Here is a 16843-nt window from a genome sequence, read left to right on the forward strand (position 1 = left end):
CAAATGCCTTTTTCTGTAGCACATCCAATTGCTCAATACAATACAGCTTTGCTTCCAAGACCAGGAAAACCTTATTCCCTCTGAGGCACTGCTTTTTAAATCATCTCCCATGACCTGGTTTCATTTTCATTATTTACATATGCTATTTCACTGTGTGTCAAGAAAACAAAGTATGTGCAGAGAAAACAGACCAGAAACATACTGCAGAATTAGACAAACTGAGCTGTGAATTTAAAGCAAGCTGCCTATTAGCATCTATAAGATCAGTACAGTAACAAAACAGCATTGAAGCGCACTGCAAATAAGCAATAATTGAAATGTCTTTACTGAAATGTCATCTCTTCTTGCATTTTTAATATCAAAACCAAACTTTGGTTAATCTGAGGCTGGAAAATGAGACAAAGACCATAGGCTAATTCTGCTTTTGTTGAAACCAATGAGAATCCTCCTATTAGTCACAGTGGAAACAAGATTAAGCCAAGAACAAAGAGAGGAACCCAATCAAGTGTGCAGAAGACATCTAAGAATTTCTTTGCATGGATTTTATTGTAGGCCCTATTCAAACTGACACATACAAAGCATGCAAACCAAGGAAGCCTCTGATGCAACAGATTGGCCAGAGGTGTTAGCACCAGAACTTACAAAAAACACCACCCTGAAATACAGGAACTACAGAGCTGCTCAGTGGGAACACAGAATCCTCATGAACAGCATATCCTATTCAACAAACCATCGCATTCTCTCCTCCCAGCAAGGATGAGTAGTCTGTACCTAAACTCTAAGGTAGCTCTGTATGAACTGAAAAGGTGATTCAGATGGAGAGCAGAAGCACATTTAGGGGAAGCTAAGCAGCCATACAGATAACATGGAAAGAGAAAGAATTCTCCAACAGGGAAAAGTCCTGTGTTTTCCATCTCCCTACTGTTTACCATGCATCGCTGAACAAAATACCTGTCCTGTTTTCACTAATCCACCTTTGCAAGTACTTAACCAGTCCAAAGCCAGCACAGTTTCAAAACAGCTGTCAAACTTCAAAATATACCTCCTTCTTTCTTCTTCACAAACATAGAATTTGTGTCCCAAAGGGACCATTTTATATGTCACATGCTGCCTGGTATGATCTCCTATTGATTATATATAAAGCAGAGTGTATACAGGTAGCATGGGATTTGTCTGTGGGCAAATCCTCCAGTCCTTGCCATCAAAGAGAGGCAAGAACATACACACCGTGGGCATAAAATCAAAGTAATCCTGCCCTCAGGCTATCTAGACAACTGTATAGCCAGTCTCGCAAGATGCTCATCCTGACTTTCAGAGCAAATAGAAGAAACAACGGACACTGGCTAATAGTTGTGCAGTTTAACTTATACAAGTTGGTACAAATGTGTTAGACAACACATTCTGCCTGCCTTAAGGGGAAAAAGCCCTGCCTTTTGTTAAGGACTACACTAATGGCAGAGTTAAAGTTTCAACACTACACCAGACTGCTGGAGTCACTTCCTGAACTTTAATAAGTTGCCTAGAACAACTTTTAGAACATGAATAGTAAATGGAAAGTATGTGAGCACGGGTGATTTTGGCAGTAATGTCGTATATACTTTCAGTCATAAGACGATACTGCCTCAAGCAAAGCGTCCATACCAAGCAAAACCTACACCCAAAGAGACAGCTAAACTTCTGGCTTCCTTCCTTAAAAAAGATTGATGAGGACAACATGCTCTGAACTTATAAGCATAGGCAGTGAAGTTTAAGCTCAAAAAAATTCTAGATAATAAAACCTGCAAGCTCCCTATGGGCCTCGACAGCATCCAAAAATCAGTTCCAAGCACCCAATTCAAGTTCTTTGGCCTGTTCTCTACAAGTATCAGTTGGGCCAGTTCTACTAGTGCTTTTGTGACAGATGCTTGCTCCCAGGAAATAGCTGAAGTCTCTGAAAGGTCTCCACACCAATCTCTAAACCAAATTATTTTATACCCTTATTAATTCGTATTTGCTTTCAAACAGTCATGTACAAATAGAAAGTTTCATTGCAAGTTACTAAAAAACTGTCAGCAATCAATTCTTCCTTAAAGTACATTATGATATGATAGTGTTAAAGGAAAAATACAACCCAGGTAATTATATATAAATAGTGCAGCTCCAGGAGGGAAGACATACCCCTGCTGAATGAACCATGCATTTTGGTGCCCCTGTTGTGCCTGATGAATACATGATAAAGAGAGGATGACTGAAAGGCAGCTGTTCAAACTCCAGCTGGGGGGCCTGGTCTCCTTCCCCAGTAGCAAGGAAGTCTTCTAAAAAGATACTGCATCAGAGGAGAGTAAAGGAACATTTCAAAATTTTTTTTTAGAGCATTACCCCAGCCCATATATAAGATTACCTCTGTATCTAATAGTTCTTTTGATAATAAACTATATACTCAAACTAGATATATTATTTTTATTCCTAGTCTTTCTACTCTGTTTGAATTGCTAATTGTTTTGTTTCCTTTTTCTGTTTTAAAATAAAACTTTAGTATAATATTGAGATGTAACACAACAAAATCAAGTAGATAAATCTGCACCTATGATTAGCTGCCAGCCTTAACAGCTCAAAGCAGACTGGAACAATCTGATCCTCAAAGTCCAGAATTCAGCCGTTTCCAAAAGGCACGTAACATACATAATTCAGACCAGTCAATAAGCAAATTAGCTCTAAAAATGTCACTTAATTTATTAATTGTTCATTTCTGGAAGCCACTTTCTTCTCCCTCCTATATGCTATTGAATTTTGCCTTCATTTGAGAACGATTAATACCAATAATGTTTTTGTAGAAGCAAAACATACACAGCAACATACTACTACTGTTTTCAGTATGAAGCTGGACCCATGTTAAGAAAACTGGCTAAATCCTAGCTTCTGCAAGTTCAAGAGGTCAGGCAGTTTCAATAGCTATCAGCATCCATCTCATCCCTAGTTCGGGCAGTCACAGCTCAAAAGCTCCCATTACCTGTTTGGAATCTTAGAAATATCTATGGCTTCTCTTGAGGAGACATATGGAATCACCACCACTTTTTTTATATCTGGAAGCCCTGGAAGAAAGAAGAAAAAAATTTGCTACATTCAGTTACACAAGCCAGAGGTCTTTTCTGTCCGATTGGATCATACAGTGTAATACACTAAGTAACAGAAATAATTCTGATGCACCAAGTATTGCATATCGTTTTAAATGTTAAGAAACCCCAAGACTAAATTGTTACTTAAGACAGTTTTCTCAATATTGCCAGCCTTTCAAAAATACATGTGTAAATCTGCAAGCTTTACTGCTGTAATACCTCTTCATTTGTCTTCAGCAACACTTCACTTGGGCATAAAAAAACCAGTATCATCAGTCCCTGTTCCCCCACTTATACTGCTGACTAATTTATGATGATCTACTTAAGCTAAGCTAGCAAAAGACTGTTAGAATTACACAGAAGACTGGTTAGTTTTTACTCAAATCAGCTCTGAAATTCTAAGTGGCCACAGAGATACTGTAAAGGAGGAAGAACAGTGACAAGCAGTCAGAAATGTCACCTGCAGTGGCAGTGCAGGCTGGGAGTGCTCGCAGAACTACAGCATAACTAAGACTAAATGGTATGCAGTGAAATACCTTTTACCACACTAAGCAGCTTTTCCAAGTGGTTATGTTCTTTGCCATTGTATATAACAGCTTCAACAGAGAAGATGAGCTTAGGCTGAATTTGGGAAAATCTGTCCAGTACACCCTAGGGACAAAGAGAAAAGCAAGTTAAAAAAATAAAGTTCATTGCTACAGTAGGAAAACCCGCTGGATGCTAAATGCAAATCTCAATTCAAGCAAGAAATAAGGACAGGAACTAGCAGGAGAATTGTTAAAAGGCTGCCTGCTTGTCTTTCACTCACCCGAGTTCTTCAAAGTACAACAGGTTTGTAGCAATCTATTTCATGACCCCCAAACAGATCAGCTAATAACAAAGATAAAATCACCACAGATCACAGAACATCGTTCGCTGAAGGATCAAGTTCACAAAGCTAGCTAAGCAGTTAAAAATTCACCTTGAGAATCAGACTTACAAACTCATCTAATGAAGCTAAGCACCTAACTGTGATGGGGGCCTTCCAGTAAATTAAGTGCCTAACTCCTGCTCACAAGACTCCTGTCTGCATCTGCAGGCAGGTGCTCTCCATGCCCTTGTGAACTGCCCCCAGTGCTGCTTTGACAAGGTACTGGTAGTTTAGTAGTCTGCATGGGGGGAAAACTGAAAAACACTGGTCTTCTGGAAGATGCATTTATCATACAGCAAGGTGGCACTTCACACAACCGGCAGCTTTGTTCTGCTATGATTAACAAAGGAAACTGTACCACTGATTTTTACCAGAACAACTAGATACTGAAAACACACAAACATACATACTACCAACAAAAAACTATCACAGCTCCTTTAGAACCTCTGGGGCAGGACACATTCAAATGCTGAATTTTCAGGTGTCTCCTCCAGCTTACATTGTTTTCAGGAATTTACCATAGCTATTATCATATTTGAGATAAAAACCCTTCTGGCATTTATGTTTTTTCAGGTACACTGCATGCAGCAGCCTACCAGAAATGGATCTTTTTGTATTCAACAGCAAGAAGCAAATCTCTTTAGTAAATGCTCTCAGCACAGTAAGGTTCGTCCCTCTCCAGCTACATTACTTGAAACAGTAAGAACTACAAGATTACTCAATACTGTAAAATTGTCAGCTAACTGTTCAAGAACAATCTCCTAAATCATGTTGCAAAAATCAGACTTCAGTCATGTGCTTATTCTTCCCAGAATTCTTTATTCTTCTGTCTCCTGCTTTGTCCTTTACTTTGCAGCCAATATGAAAAACAAATTACCACCAAAAAGACCAACGCAAAAACATCACAGTCGATTAATCTCTATTAAACTCCTCCTTTCCAAGCTGGGCTGGTCAGGGTTGCAAGAAAGCCTACTGCAAAAGTGCAGAGTTCCTGTCCTAACAACTTTTCCACATTGCCTTTTTAGGAAAGCTCACTGAACACCACAGGTAAGGTACAGGGATGTGACTAAACATAAATACGCAACTGTCTCTGCTGAATATGCCACTTAACAGCTTTCCCTCCTATCACCCGAAGATGTATTTCCTTTTCCTTGTTCATATCAAAAAATAAAGTTAAGTGTCAATGCATTGCCACTATATCAATTAGTTTAAAACAAATCACCAGAATCTGTTTCTGTGGCAGAAGAGGTTTTCAAGAAGCCCCTAATACATTCGCTAACAAACTCAGAAATGGAGATTTAATTAATACATTAAAGTTACTCTCTGAGGGAGTATGAAATAAAATTTCCTGCTTTCTTACATGTTATCATACCTACTTCTTTGTACCACTTTCAAAGAACAGACCAAGCAGCCAAATTACACACAGCATGTGCGTGTATACACATTTGTGCTGAGCACAGAGCATACATACCCCATATCCATGCTGCCTGACGTTTAAAAATGAAGACCAACGGGAGGACTAAGGGTACTCTAACAGAAGAATCAAATCTCAAGAGAAGTGTGAATCAGAAACAGACATGACTATAATTCTCAAGGTTTTACCAATCCTGCTAACACACCCAGTTGGATTCATTAGCACTGGCAGGATCAAATCCCACAGGGCAGCCTGGTATCATACAAAGGCAATACAAACAGATGGAACATGCAATTGCTACACTGGAACTTTAATCCAACCAGATGGCTCAGCAAGGAATTGCTTTCATGAAAAGCTCAGGTATACCAGATATGGCTCATTCTATTCTAAGAGCCTCAAATCCAGTACTAAAAATCATGCAGGGCCCCACAAATGGAGCTGCACTGCCTTTGCTAGGGCTCGCCAAAGGTTTCGCGTAGTTCTAGGAGCAGGGCCTCTTTTTAACCTTACATATCCAACAATTTCTTATGCACAGGCCGCAAAGAACCACTTTCCTATTAATACACGTAAATGGATTAACAGGTACTAGAGAAATGAAGCAAAAGCTGCCAAGAGTGGCATTCTGCGTGGGAGGGAGCTCACTGCTTCTCTGACAGCAGACTTCCTGAACACTTGCGAAGTCTCTGGAAGTATGGCATTCGGAGCCTGCAGTGCGTAGGCAGTTCTGAAAAGTGACATTTCTAAGCTTCACAAAACATATATACAATTGGATTTGAAATGTTGAAAATACTACACTATTTCCCAAAACACAAACAAAATCTTCATTTCTGTTTAACAGGACTAATGCAACTGCACAGAGGGAGGAATATCTTTTCCTTTGGGGTGGAAGCCAATATCCCTGAGGACCTCTGCTGATCTCCTTCAAGACTGTAGGGTTTGAATTCATGCCAACGCATGCTGCCAAGCCAAAGGGGAATAAATTATATCGATGGCACTGCAGCTCCAGGGCTAAGTTTCATTAGAAAACTATCACAAAAACTAAATAAAGCTGGTTACTGAAAATAACAGCACATCAACATGGACAGAAAACATACCAGTCCTCTGTAACGCAAGCAAAATGAACAATCTTCCCCTCAGATGAAAGATCAAATCATATTGCAAAGAAAATACTCCATACTGTCATTTTCTGAGCAAGCAGAAAATATTTGTAGAACAGATTGATCATTACATGCTGTAATGATTTTTTTCAATAATTCTTTTTCCCAGTGATACACCCTCAAGTGTAAGCAAGTGGAATACTGCTGCCCTCTAGTGCTAATCCAGGGTGACAGTTCCACACATTTAACCAGCCACTGGGGTTAAACACTGAGATTGAGTGTACATACCGCCTAAAACCTTTAGTATTTGTGTTCTGCAATGCACAAACAGCACAGTCTCCAAAAGCTTTCATGCAAACTTTTAGATAGAAGAAAGGTTCAACATGCCATTTTAGAAGTGGTTTGTATCCGTGGCTGCTTATGATGTATGCTAAAGACTTCCCAAAGAAAGCAGAACATATTCCCAAAGCTTCCAGGGCACACTGTAACGTCTGTTTGCATATCATATTTTTTGCATACCATATTTTACACACAGCATTTATTCCTACACTAAGAGTTAAACAGGTTAGTGATATTAGCATGAAATTCCTTACCTTGTTGGCAAAGCATTCTGGAAAAGACCAACTGGCATGTTGCTAAGTTTACCCACACAAGAGGCAGAGGAAGGGACTACTTGGGTGAAGAAACCGGAGTGTGGCTAAGCAGCCTGGGGAAAGATTTGGGAAGGAAGGGCCAAGTCCCAGACAACTCTTGCATTGCTGCTCATTTGCACATTTAATATAATAAAAGCTCACCAAGATTATGGATTCCGCCAGAAAATCTCCCAACAGTGAGTTAGCTAAAAATACTCAAACTACGATGCTGAAAGTCATTATTGACAACTGAAAGCGTGGGCTTTCATTCAGTTTGTGGTAGCTAGAAAAAAAATCTGGTGTATCTGGCTGTGCCAGGAGGTGGCAGTAAGGCTAAAGAGAACAGAATCTGCCACTTTAATCGATGACCTTCACATTTGTCTGAAACACAATGATAGCTTTTCTGCAACACACAATAATAAGGCTACTCACGTTAATGCCAAAGTCTGGTGATGTTGAACTCCAGATAGCACCAATACTTGCAGCAGCCAGCATTGCTTCCACCGCATGAATGCTGTTTGGTAAGTAACCTATGGCAGAATTTGAATGGTTAGAGATGGAAGAAAACTAAAAAATATCAAATCTTACAGTAAATACAATGTATAAAATAGTCAGTTTAAACAGATTTAAAAATGAAAAATCCTAGACTGAAGCATCATTTACAGTTTTTCACACAGTCGTAATGTCCTCATTTGAAGTCAAATCACTTACACAAGGAATTATAAATAATTCCATTTGTAAAAACAATTGTATCAGTTTTTATATCTACAAGTTTACTCCCAATTTACAAATGTTTCTGCTTAATTAATGAGACTTTCAGGACAAGAGGGCAGCACACTGAAAGGAAGAACTGGGAGAGAGAATAAGTTTGTGGATTGAATAGGATACATAGAAACTAGGAATACAGCACCATACAGGAAAATTGAATAGGTTTGTAGAAACAGCCGTTAGAGAAGGAACAAGTACCTGGAAGGAAAGATACCCAGTACAAAAGCAGAGATTCAGCTTTACAAAGCTAAACCTTGCCTGATAGACACTGCCAGAATCTTAAACACAAACAAGCAAAACGAGTGTCCCAGCTGATAAGGGAATAATACAATGAGACAAGCCCTGGAACATTCCCACACAAATGTAGCTCTTCAGGTTTATCTCATTAGCCTGCAGCAAGATTTCAAGATTTAAATTCAATTTACCAAGGCATACAGAAGAAATTAATGTCAAGAAAGTTAGAATTTCAGTGGGCTCAATTTCAGCAACTCTCCAGAAGATGCTGGGTGGCTGAGATTGACTCTCAAGTGATCAGAATCCAACCCACAAGTGAAAACATGCAACTGAAATTCCCCAACTACACTAAAGTACATCAAAGATCTGGAGTTTCAGCAACCGAAAGGATGTCCAAGTACTTAAAAAGGCACACGACAGGCCTAATCTCAGTATTTGGACATCTAATTAGAATACAGTGTTTGGAAGCAAACTTAAATGTCAATAAAAATGCTTCCCAACTTGTTTAACAGAAGTGGTGAGCCCTGACAGATCTTGGACTGCAGTGCAAGTTGCAGGTGCTCCACAAGTATCTACCAGACAGCAAAAACTCACTAGTGCTAGGCACTTTTCAAGGAAACATATTTATGGATGTACTTTTCAGGACAGTAACTAAGAGGACAGATCTTAGCAGCAGTTTCTATTACGTTAACTTTAGCAAGTAGGAGGGTACTGAGCTTGATTTTTGCCCGTTGGTCTACACAGCTTGGAAAAAATCTATCCTTTTTCAACTTTGTAAAAAGGAGACTTTAAAAGTAAGTCTTAATTTAAACTGAGATTTTTCTTCACAATTCAAAAATCGGTGAAATCAGTTTCTTAAACGAGCTTGACCACTTCAGTTAATCTGTAAGCTGCTGTGCTTTTGGGAGTAGTAACTTTGGAAACAGCATTATGACTTAAGCCCAACAATTTCTGGAAAAAACCCACAACTGAATAAAAACCTCATACCATGTTAAGATATAAATTACTCCCTAGAACTGCCTACAGTTTGTGGTGTTTTGTTCACTGAAGTTCTTAAGTACATGAAGTGCAGCAAAACCTCAAGCCCATAACGGAGTTATTTATTTTGCTATTTTTCCCTTAGGGTCGAGGTTTATGACACAAGGTACAGTATCCCAAAATTTCTGTGATTTTTCTTTTAAGATAAATCTTCCTCCCTGAACAATAATTTGAAATTTGAACAATATGAACAAGAACAGACTAAAATGTCATTTTGTGTGATGAAAGCAGGTTTTTTAATTGATGCCAAATATTCCCACTGAGCATTTCTTGGATGGGACTATCAGGGTGCCAGAGTACACTGAAAACTAAAAGATGTCTCTTCATGCTTTGGAGCAGTTACTACCTCGCCACAGCTTACAAGCATCAGTTCTATTATAAACAAGTTCTCCTTTTCACCACTCCTACAAAAGCGCTCAAGGCAAGAACACAAGTCTCTGCTTATTATTGTGAGCCAGCCAATTAAATCATTACTTTCATTTGTCAGTTGGCTTTGAGGTGGTGTTTGAGTTTTAGAGGATATCAGCCAAAACCACCAAAAGGTATAAAACATGCAAGGCAACTTACTCCGCATTTCTGTGTCTTTAGCTGATCACTGCAGGCAGCCAACCTGCTTGCTCACTGGGATTTTCACATATTTGTCCTAACCCCCAACACCAGGTATTACGCATAAAAATGTGGTTCTATTCTGGAAAGAGATCCTTCAAGCATAGCAATGTAAGAACTCATGTTGCTTTTCTCTCAACAGCTCCCAACTCTAAATGACACAAACTACTCCTCCTGTCAGTCTTTCAGATTAAAACTGGATTCTCAGAAATAAAAATGATTTCTCCCTTTCTCACATCCAAGATTCTGCAAACCAATTACAGCAACTGTCATGTATGTAAAACTCCCCACATTTGACTGTGCCCCTTGAGATACCAACTGACTCTTCAAAGCATTCAGTAGGCTGACACAGGTCATAAGTGTCTAAAATTTGGTAAACAAATGTTGCTGACAAAGCATGAAAAATCCAACTTTTTTAGCTGGATTCACATTGGGGGTCACATAACAGTGACCTATGTACAGAAGCACTGTACTACAGAATAATAATGGTACAGCTAATTTAAATATTTATCATATGTTTGTTCATATATTTAACTAGAGCCTCCACATTCCTTGATACAGTATTTCAGCCAAGGATCAAAACTAGCATTTGTCAACATGAGTAGTCTACAGAAGGTACTTTGTATCTTAACTTATCCCTTTCTTGAAGCTGGTAAGAAAGGTGGAAACTACCTTCTGTTACTAGTAAGAGGAGAATCTTTGTACCGTCTTTGGGTGAACTAAAAAGCAATTGAAGAGAGGGCTGAAGACACTTGAGATGGGAACCCAGCAACAAGCAATCCAGAGTATGTCATGCCAAGGGTCCTAGCAGCACTCTTCCTGACTCGTAAGTATGTATGAAATCTCCATAAGACCAAAGAGATAAAAGCTTTACTCTGACATAAAACCTGTGACAAATCTCTAAGCAGGACAAGCGATACCTTAAAAACACTGTATGGATTTTAAGAGGCACTTACAGCCTGATCTGCTCAGGACAACATTTTCTGTTGGTTGTGATTTACTTAATCTAGCATACTCCGAGATCAAACTTAGATTTGTTCATTTACACTACAATACTTTATCAACAGAATAGGTGAAAACTATAGTCCAAAAATTTCTGGAATAATCATGCTGCAAACCATGTCAAAAGTATCATTTCTCAGAGTGCCAAGAACACATTCCCTGCAAGCATCTAATGCCTCCATAAAGTAGAATAAATGTATACTCAAACAGAGGGATCCAAACATTCATAGTCATCTGAATGAAAAAAGTACAAAACTTGTACCCTGCATCAAAGATTTTGTTCGAGCCTTGAGAGAATGCATCAGGAGGAAGGAAAGTAGGGAGCTGTAACTGAAATATCCTCTCAATGGCTTATACTATTGATCTACACCTGCTCTCAAGCAGAGAGACAATTCAAAGACCAGACTTCCAGTTTCTTTTTGATGTTAATATAGCATTTCATACTCCTGTAGGACTTTAAAGTGGTCATCCTACCTAACATTACTGTGGCCTGAGACTATTAGTAACATGCTAATCTTCTTACAAAGCTAGCTTTAAAACCCACGTAAGCAACTAGAGCTAATACAGTTACTATAGATAAAATACCAGCTTTAAACAATGTAATTCATTGATGTTTTGTTGAGGATTTTTTGTGTGAACACATGGGGAAGATTAGTTTGTTTTTAACTGCTGACTTGTAATAGAACAAAGCTAGCTACAGGGATATAATAGAAGCAACCTATCCAGACATGAAAAACACAGACACTCCCACATTTTATTTTATTCCTGCTGCAGTCATTGTTATTCACCAAACAGATGGCCAGTGGGAGACCAGGAGTACTTCACATGTGGATTTGTGTAGCTTGCATTAAGTATTGTATCTGTTCCTTCCAACTGTTCAAGCACCATTGACAGTATCGCAAGACCTCTTTAGAAGAAAAGATGTTTCACCACACATCTGCATCAATTATGTTTACTATTAAGTGCTATCTCCTTAGTGACGAAAAGGGAAGACTAAGATGAAATCAAGCTGAAAAAGTGCTGACATCGCTGCTTGTCCACCCACATTCACCCACCTCCAACTTTAACATACTATTACTGTCATGATGCAACCATAAATTGTACTGAACAAACTAGGGGATATGTTAAGTATAACGAAAAGTTAAAGTAGTCTTGTCTTAGAGGCAGTAAAGCACAAGAACAATAAATTCACAAGAAGAAAACAGTGTTAACGGTCTTGTATGTAATTCCAACAGCTCAAGGTTTTAAGTGATTTTAAGAGAAAGTGGCAACAAAGGGCAGCAGAACCTGGCAGGCTGAGTAGGTGTTAGACAACTATAATAAAATTAATGAAGTACCTCCCTTCTATTTAAAATCTGATTTTTCAGAAGCAGTAGAAGCATAGCCTGTATTACTGCTATAAACCACATGAAGAATCACCCTTCCTTCCGCCATCTGCTACAAATTTCGGAACAAATTAGGTCCCAGTAGATTTTGGCAAGCTTTGGAGAGCCTGATCTTTAATACCACAAGTGGCTGTACAACTCAAACTTTCCCACCCAACACTTAATATCTCTCCCCATTCCAATTTGGGATTTAGAGAAAAGCCTGCAGCCTCAACCTCTGACTGCGATGTTACGGTTTCACTCTTCCAAGGACTGCCAATATCCTCTGGCATAGGAAAGAAACATATGAAAGAAGTTGAGATCCAATTTAAAATAGATGCATCTCCCTAAATAGCTGGATTGCTCTTAAAAATCCCATCGTATTTCTTTCACAGGGAAGCTCTCGCTAGATACGGGCTGCTGCCCAAGGCAAAGCAATCTGTCAGAGTCAGGAGTCTCAGACTGGGGGCACCAGGGGAAGGGAAGGAGGGGGAACTGTACAACAGCTCAACTGCGGGGAGCTGATACGGGTTCATCTGACTGATGATTACAAGAAAAAGAGTCAGCAGCCAGGGTAAGAGGGCAGAATGGAATAAAGTTGAATGTGAGAAATTGCCCAGAAGAAAAAAGCACATGAAGACCCTGGATAATTTTAAAAGCTCTACCTGAGCCCAAAAATGCACCATGATTTTAAGAAAACAAAGAGGTTGCCTAGATTCATTAATCTCTTCTGTTATCAAAAGTAGAGGGCTCTGTAAGGACTCCAAGCAGAATGCAAGCCTGCTTCCACAAATAAGCTGTAACTGCTCGTAAAGATGTGCTTAAGCTATTGAAATGCTCAAGGGACTCAGCACAGACACTTGGTACCTACAGCAGCTGGGCAGAAAGGTCTCTGCTGTGGAAGTGCCAAATTTTGCTCAGGAAACACACAAAAAGGCCAAAGGAAAAAACAGAGCTGCAGCTTACTCCAAGGATAGGAGCTTATCTCCAGAGATTTAGGGAGCTGGGATCCAAATCGTGTTTTTCATTGTCTTTTCAATGTACTTGTTTCCCTTTTCATTTGTTTTGGGTTTGTTTTTTTTAAATAACAGTAACACCACCAGAGAGCCAGAGACTACAATTTGTGCCTCCTCTTGAAATCACTAAAAATCCTTCCAGGCTTCCCATTGGAATCAATGCGCCCATTTTCTCGCCCAAGAACAGGACAAAGGGCACTGTTAAAATCCCACCCTTTCTGTGGAAGGAAGCCCTGACATTAAGGATGAATTTTCAACAGAAACTTGGAATTGCTACCTTCTGCAAGCACGTAAAAAACCCATATAAATAAAAATAAGCAGTATCTAAAGCATACTATTTGATTCATACAATTTTTTTTAAAGCATCAACTATGCTTTTTAATTTAAATAAGAGGTGAGCCAGCTGCCAAAACAACAAACAAGATTCAAGAGTCAGCCAGCTTCCAGTTGTGCTAAGCAAAATACAGTCATTAACTAAAAGGAACTGTTATTAAAACTATGATGATAATAGCTTAATTATTTGCACAACTGGCTACAGCTGTATTTCAATAGCACGTTTTCTCCAGCTACAGAGCACATTTCGCCTGCATAGTATACCTTACTAAGAACTGCTCACAAGATGAGCACAAATGACAGCATCATATGTCATCTTTTCCCAAACATAGTATTTCTAACTGCTTTCGATTAGAAGAGTTCTAGCAGTGATAACCAGGTTGCAAACAGGACTTCAATTCGCACCTTAGAATATAAAACAATCTCACGTAGATTAAATTCTTTAATCTTAATTCAGAATGAATGTTCCATTAAAATGTGACTGCACCTGGTCATACTTAAACATTAGTATTACATCTGTTACCCTGGTAAGCAGTATTTTCTTCCCAGAAATTAAAAACCTCTACATATTGATGTCTGATGCTAAAGGAAAGTCGAAGAAATGAATTTTAACCTGAGAATTAGGTCAGCAGCAAAGACCAGCAGGTTTCTACTCACAGGAACACACCAAAGCTACAGCTATTGCTACTCACAAGTTTAGAGCTACTGTCCTCCCCCATCATAGTGTGTTCACACACAGTTTTCATTCACAGAAAATATGAAAACATATCCAGTAATTACTCTTCTGTGTTGTCCACTTTCCCCCCAACACATTTCATCATAGTATGGGATCTGAAACTGATATAGAGTGCCCTTTTTGCCACTTATGCATGAGATTTAATCATTCAGTTTAGCATAACCAGCAATACCTATGGAAGAACTGTTTTGAGCTCTATTATGACTTTTTTTACTTACCTATAAAGCAATAAGGAATAGCATATTAAATCCCCACAAGCAGTCTACAAAACAGAGCATTTGAATTTGTTTTGTACCCGTCAGGAGAAATTTCATCACAGAAGTCAAAAAAGAGTACATTCTGTATGCTTCACGATGACAAACAACATTTACAGAAAGCATTAAAACAGGTCAACAAAAACCTGACTAGGACTTTGATTGGTTTCATGATGTCCAATTTCCAGTTATATGCATAATCACGTATTGTTTTGCCAATGTCTTTGGGGCAACTTTAATACACGCAACCCACTTTTACCATTTGATGTACACATCAGAGGACAGGTAGTAAGAAACAGTACACTTCTACGGAGTTCTAAATAGTCAAACTTTGTAGAGTGTAAGTTTTCCTATTCATTAGTTTGGTTTCAGACAGAGGCTGTTGCTCCTCAACAATTTGTCAGATATGAACATGACAGTGTTAAGACCGAGAATGGAGACAAAATTAGAGCATCTTAACTGAATCTTCCTTCAGACAAACCTTCCTGACTTTGCTGGATTTCATGCCCAATTAAGGACTTAGCTCTAATTCTACATAAAAAAAACAAGTTATCACCCGCTGTGATAACTAGATGTTCAGTTATCAGTTCCATAGAATACTCATACCATATGCATAAAGTATGAGCTCTTGAGAATATTTTACATTTACAGGTCATTTGTGGGTTTAATAAAAATAATAACGCATACCCTTCTGGCTTTGGAGACATGGGTTTAAGTTCTGGTTTGTAACATGCAGAAAACAAAACAGTTTCATCACTTTGGGTTTGCATCATATAAGAATTTACACATACTTAGGATAATGGCCAAGTATTGCTCAAAGAACACGCGATTCCAGTTGCAAGATGGATATGCACATCAGCAGAACTACCAGATAGGAGTGAAGGAGCTTCAAGGGTATTGCAGTTTTGACATGCACTACACTGACAAAATTAAAGAGCGTATGTGACAGAGCCCATGAGGTACAGAGATGAAGCAGCTCAGCTGGAAGATCAAAACCAGTGATCTAGAAATAAATGGACTGAGGCCAGCTTGATAAACTCCTTTCTATGCCTGGACTGTATACTGTACAAGCTGTTCACAAGAAAAAACAGTTCATGTGGAAAAATCCGCATGACAGTCTTATGACAGGAAACATTACTCCAGAAAAAGTTTGTGAATTACTGAAAGGATCACAGGGTTCTAACTACTAAGCTCTGCATTGATATGACTTGAAAAGTTACTGCTCACCCCACTGTTCACTACCACTATTCTGGAAGACACTACTCCCAAAAGCACCGGTGGCAGAAGGTAGTACAAGTCCATTCCTCAAGAACTGCAATTCATAGAGCACCGTATTACCTGGGGCCGCAGAGTCAGCAATTGCCAGCTGGCAGCAGAACCACCAACCCGGGACTGTAATTTCCAAGATTGTCTCTGTGTGAATCTGCCAGACCTTGTGAGTCAAGGCTCAGCCGGAAGCAAAGTCTCCATCACTTCTGCTTCCACAGAGTGCTTATGAAGCAGACCTTAGTGAAGCTATGAATGAAGTATTTTCCTTTCCCCTCCAGTGCTAGAGAACTTGCAGGCTAATCCAGGTTCCTTCCCTCTAGAAGTGTATTTCATACAAATGTAAATATAGCAGCCTAAGAGCCTTTTTTTAAAGGACAGGAGGTGAAAGTTTCTTGAAATATGCAATTGAGTAGTCAGGGTTATAGAAACATGAATACGAAATACTATTTCACAGAAAGATTCTAAAGAAAAGTTACTCACCCACAACTCTGTCTCCTACTTTTACTCCCATCTTCCTCATGGCTGCAGCATACAAAGCTACAGCTTGTCTCAGTTCTTCAAAAGTAACTTTCAAGATTTCTTCTTTGCCTTCCTCTGAGGAAAGAAGATTAAAACAACCAGTCAGAAATCATGCATTACAACGTAGAGTCTAGTGCAAACAACTAATTCTGGAAGAAAAACAATACAAAGCAATTTTAGGAGAAGAGTTTCCACTAATAATTGTATTTTTTGTTTTTCAAGTTCCTCTTATGCTGTACCAAGCTTTTCTATTTAATGGGAATCAAGTATTAATCAGCAGTATTCATTCAGTAGGCACCAGGACATTTTTAAAGACAGGAACATACATCTGCAAAAATGCAAACCGTTCACTGGAGAAAGGTGTGTTCTCAAAGAGCATTCTGATAAATAGATTGCAATCACCAAGGCTACTTTCTAACACGGAAAGAACAGGATTTTCCCTTTTTGCTCTGTTTTCTCATTAGGTCTAAGAAGCAGCAGTAAGGTGCCAACTCTAGGTTTTATTATGGCAAGACCTTGTTGACTAGAAAGTCATGCATATATAGTTACTAAGGTC

At 38.9% G+C, this 16843-nt stretch overlaps 1 protein-coding gene across 4 annotated transcripts in view; it reads right to left on the reverse strand.

The window, feature by feature from the left end:
• The window catches only part of AACS (acetoacetyl-CoA synthetase), a 43547-nt gene that overhangs the window by 16125 nt on the left and 10579 nt on the right, over nucleotides 1–16843 (reverse strand). For all 4 annotated transcript variants that reach the window (XM_059827563.1, XM_059827562.1, XM_059827565.1 and 1 more), the window contains exons 4-8: nucleotides 16249–16362; nucleotides 7581–7678; nucleotides 3632–3746; nucleotides 2990–3071; nucleotides 2158–2305 (exon numbers count right to left, since the gene is read on the reverse strand). In XM_059827563.1, the coding sequence (XP_059683546.1) occupies nucleotides 2158–2305; nucleotides 2990–3071; nucleotides 3632–3746; nucleotides 7581–7678; nucleotides 16249–16362 (557 nt within the window). The remainder of the gene's footprint in view (nucleotides 1–2157; nucleotides 2306–2989; nucleotides 3072–3631; nucleotides 3747–7580; nucleotides 7679–16248; nucleotides 16363–16843) is intronic.

The sequence above is a fragment of the Gavia stellata genome, chromosome 21 (assembly GCF_030936135.1).
Source record: "Gavia stellata isolate bGavSte3 chromosome 21, bGavSte3.hap2, whole genome shotgun sequence".
NCBI lineage: Eukaryota > Metazoa > Chordata > Aves > Gaviiformes > Gaviidae > Gavia > Gavia stellata.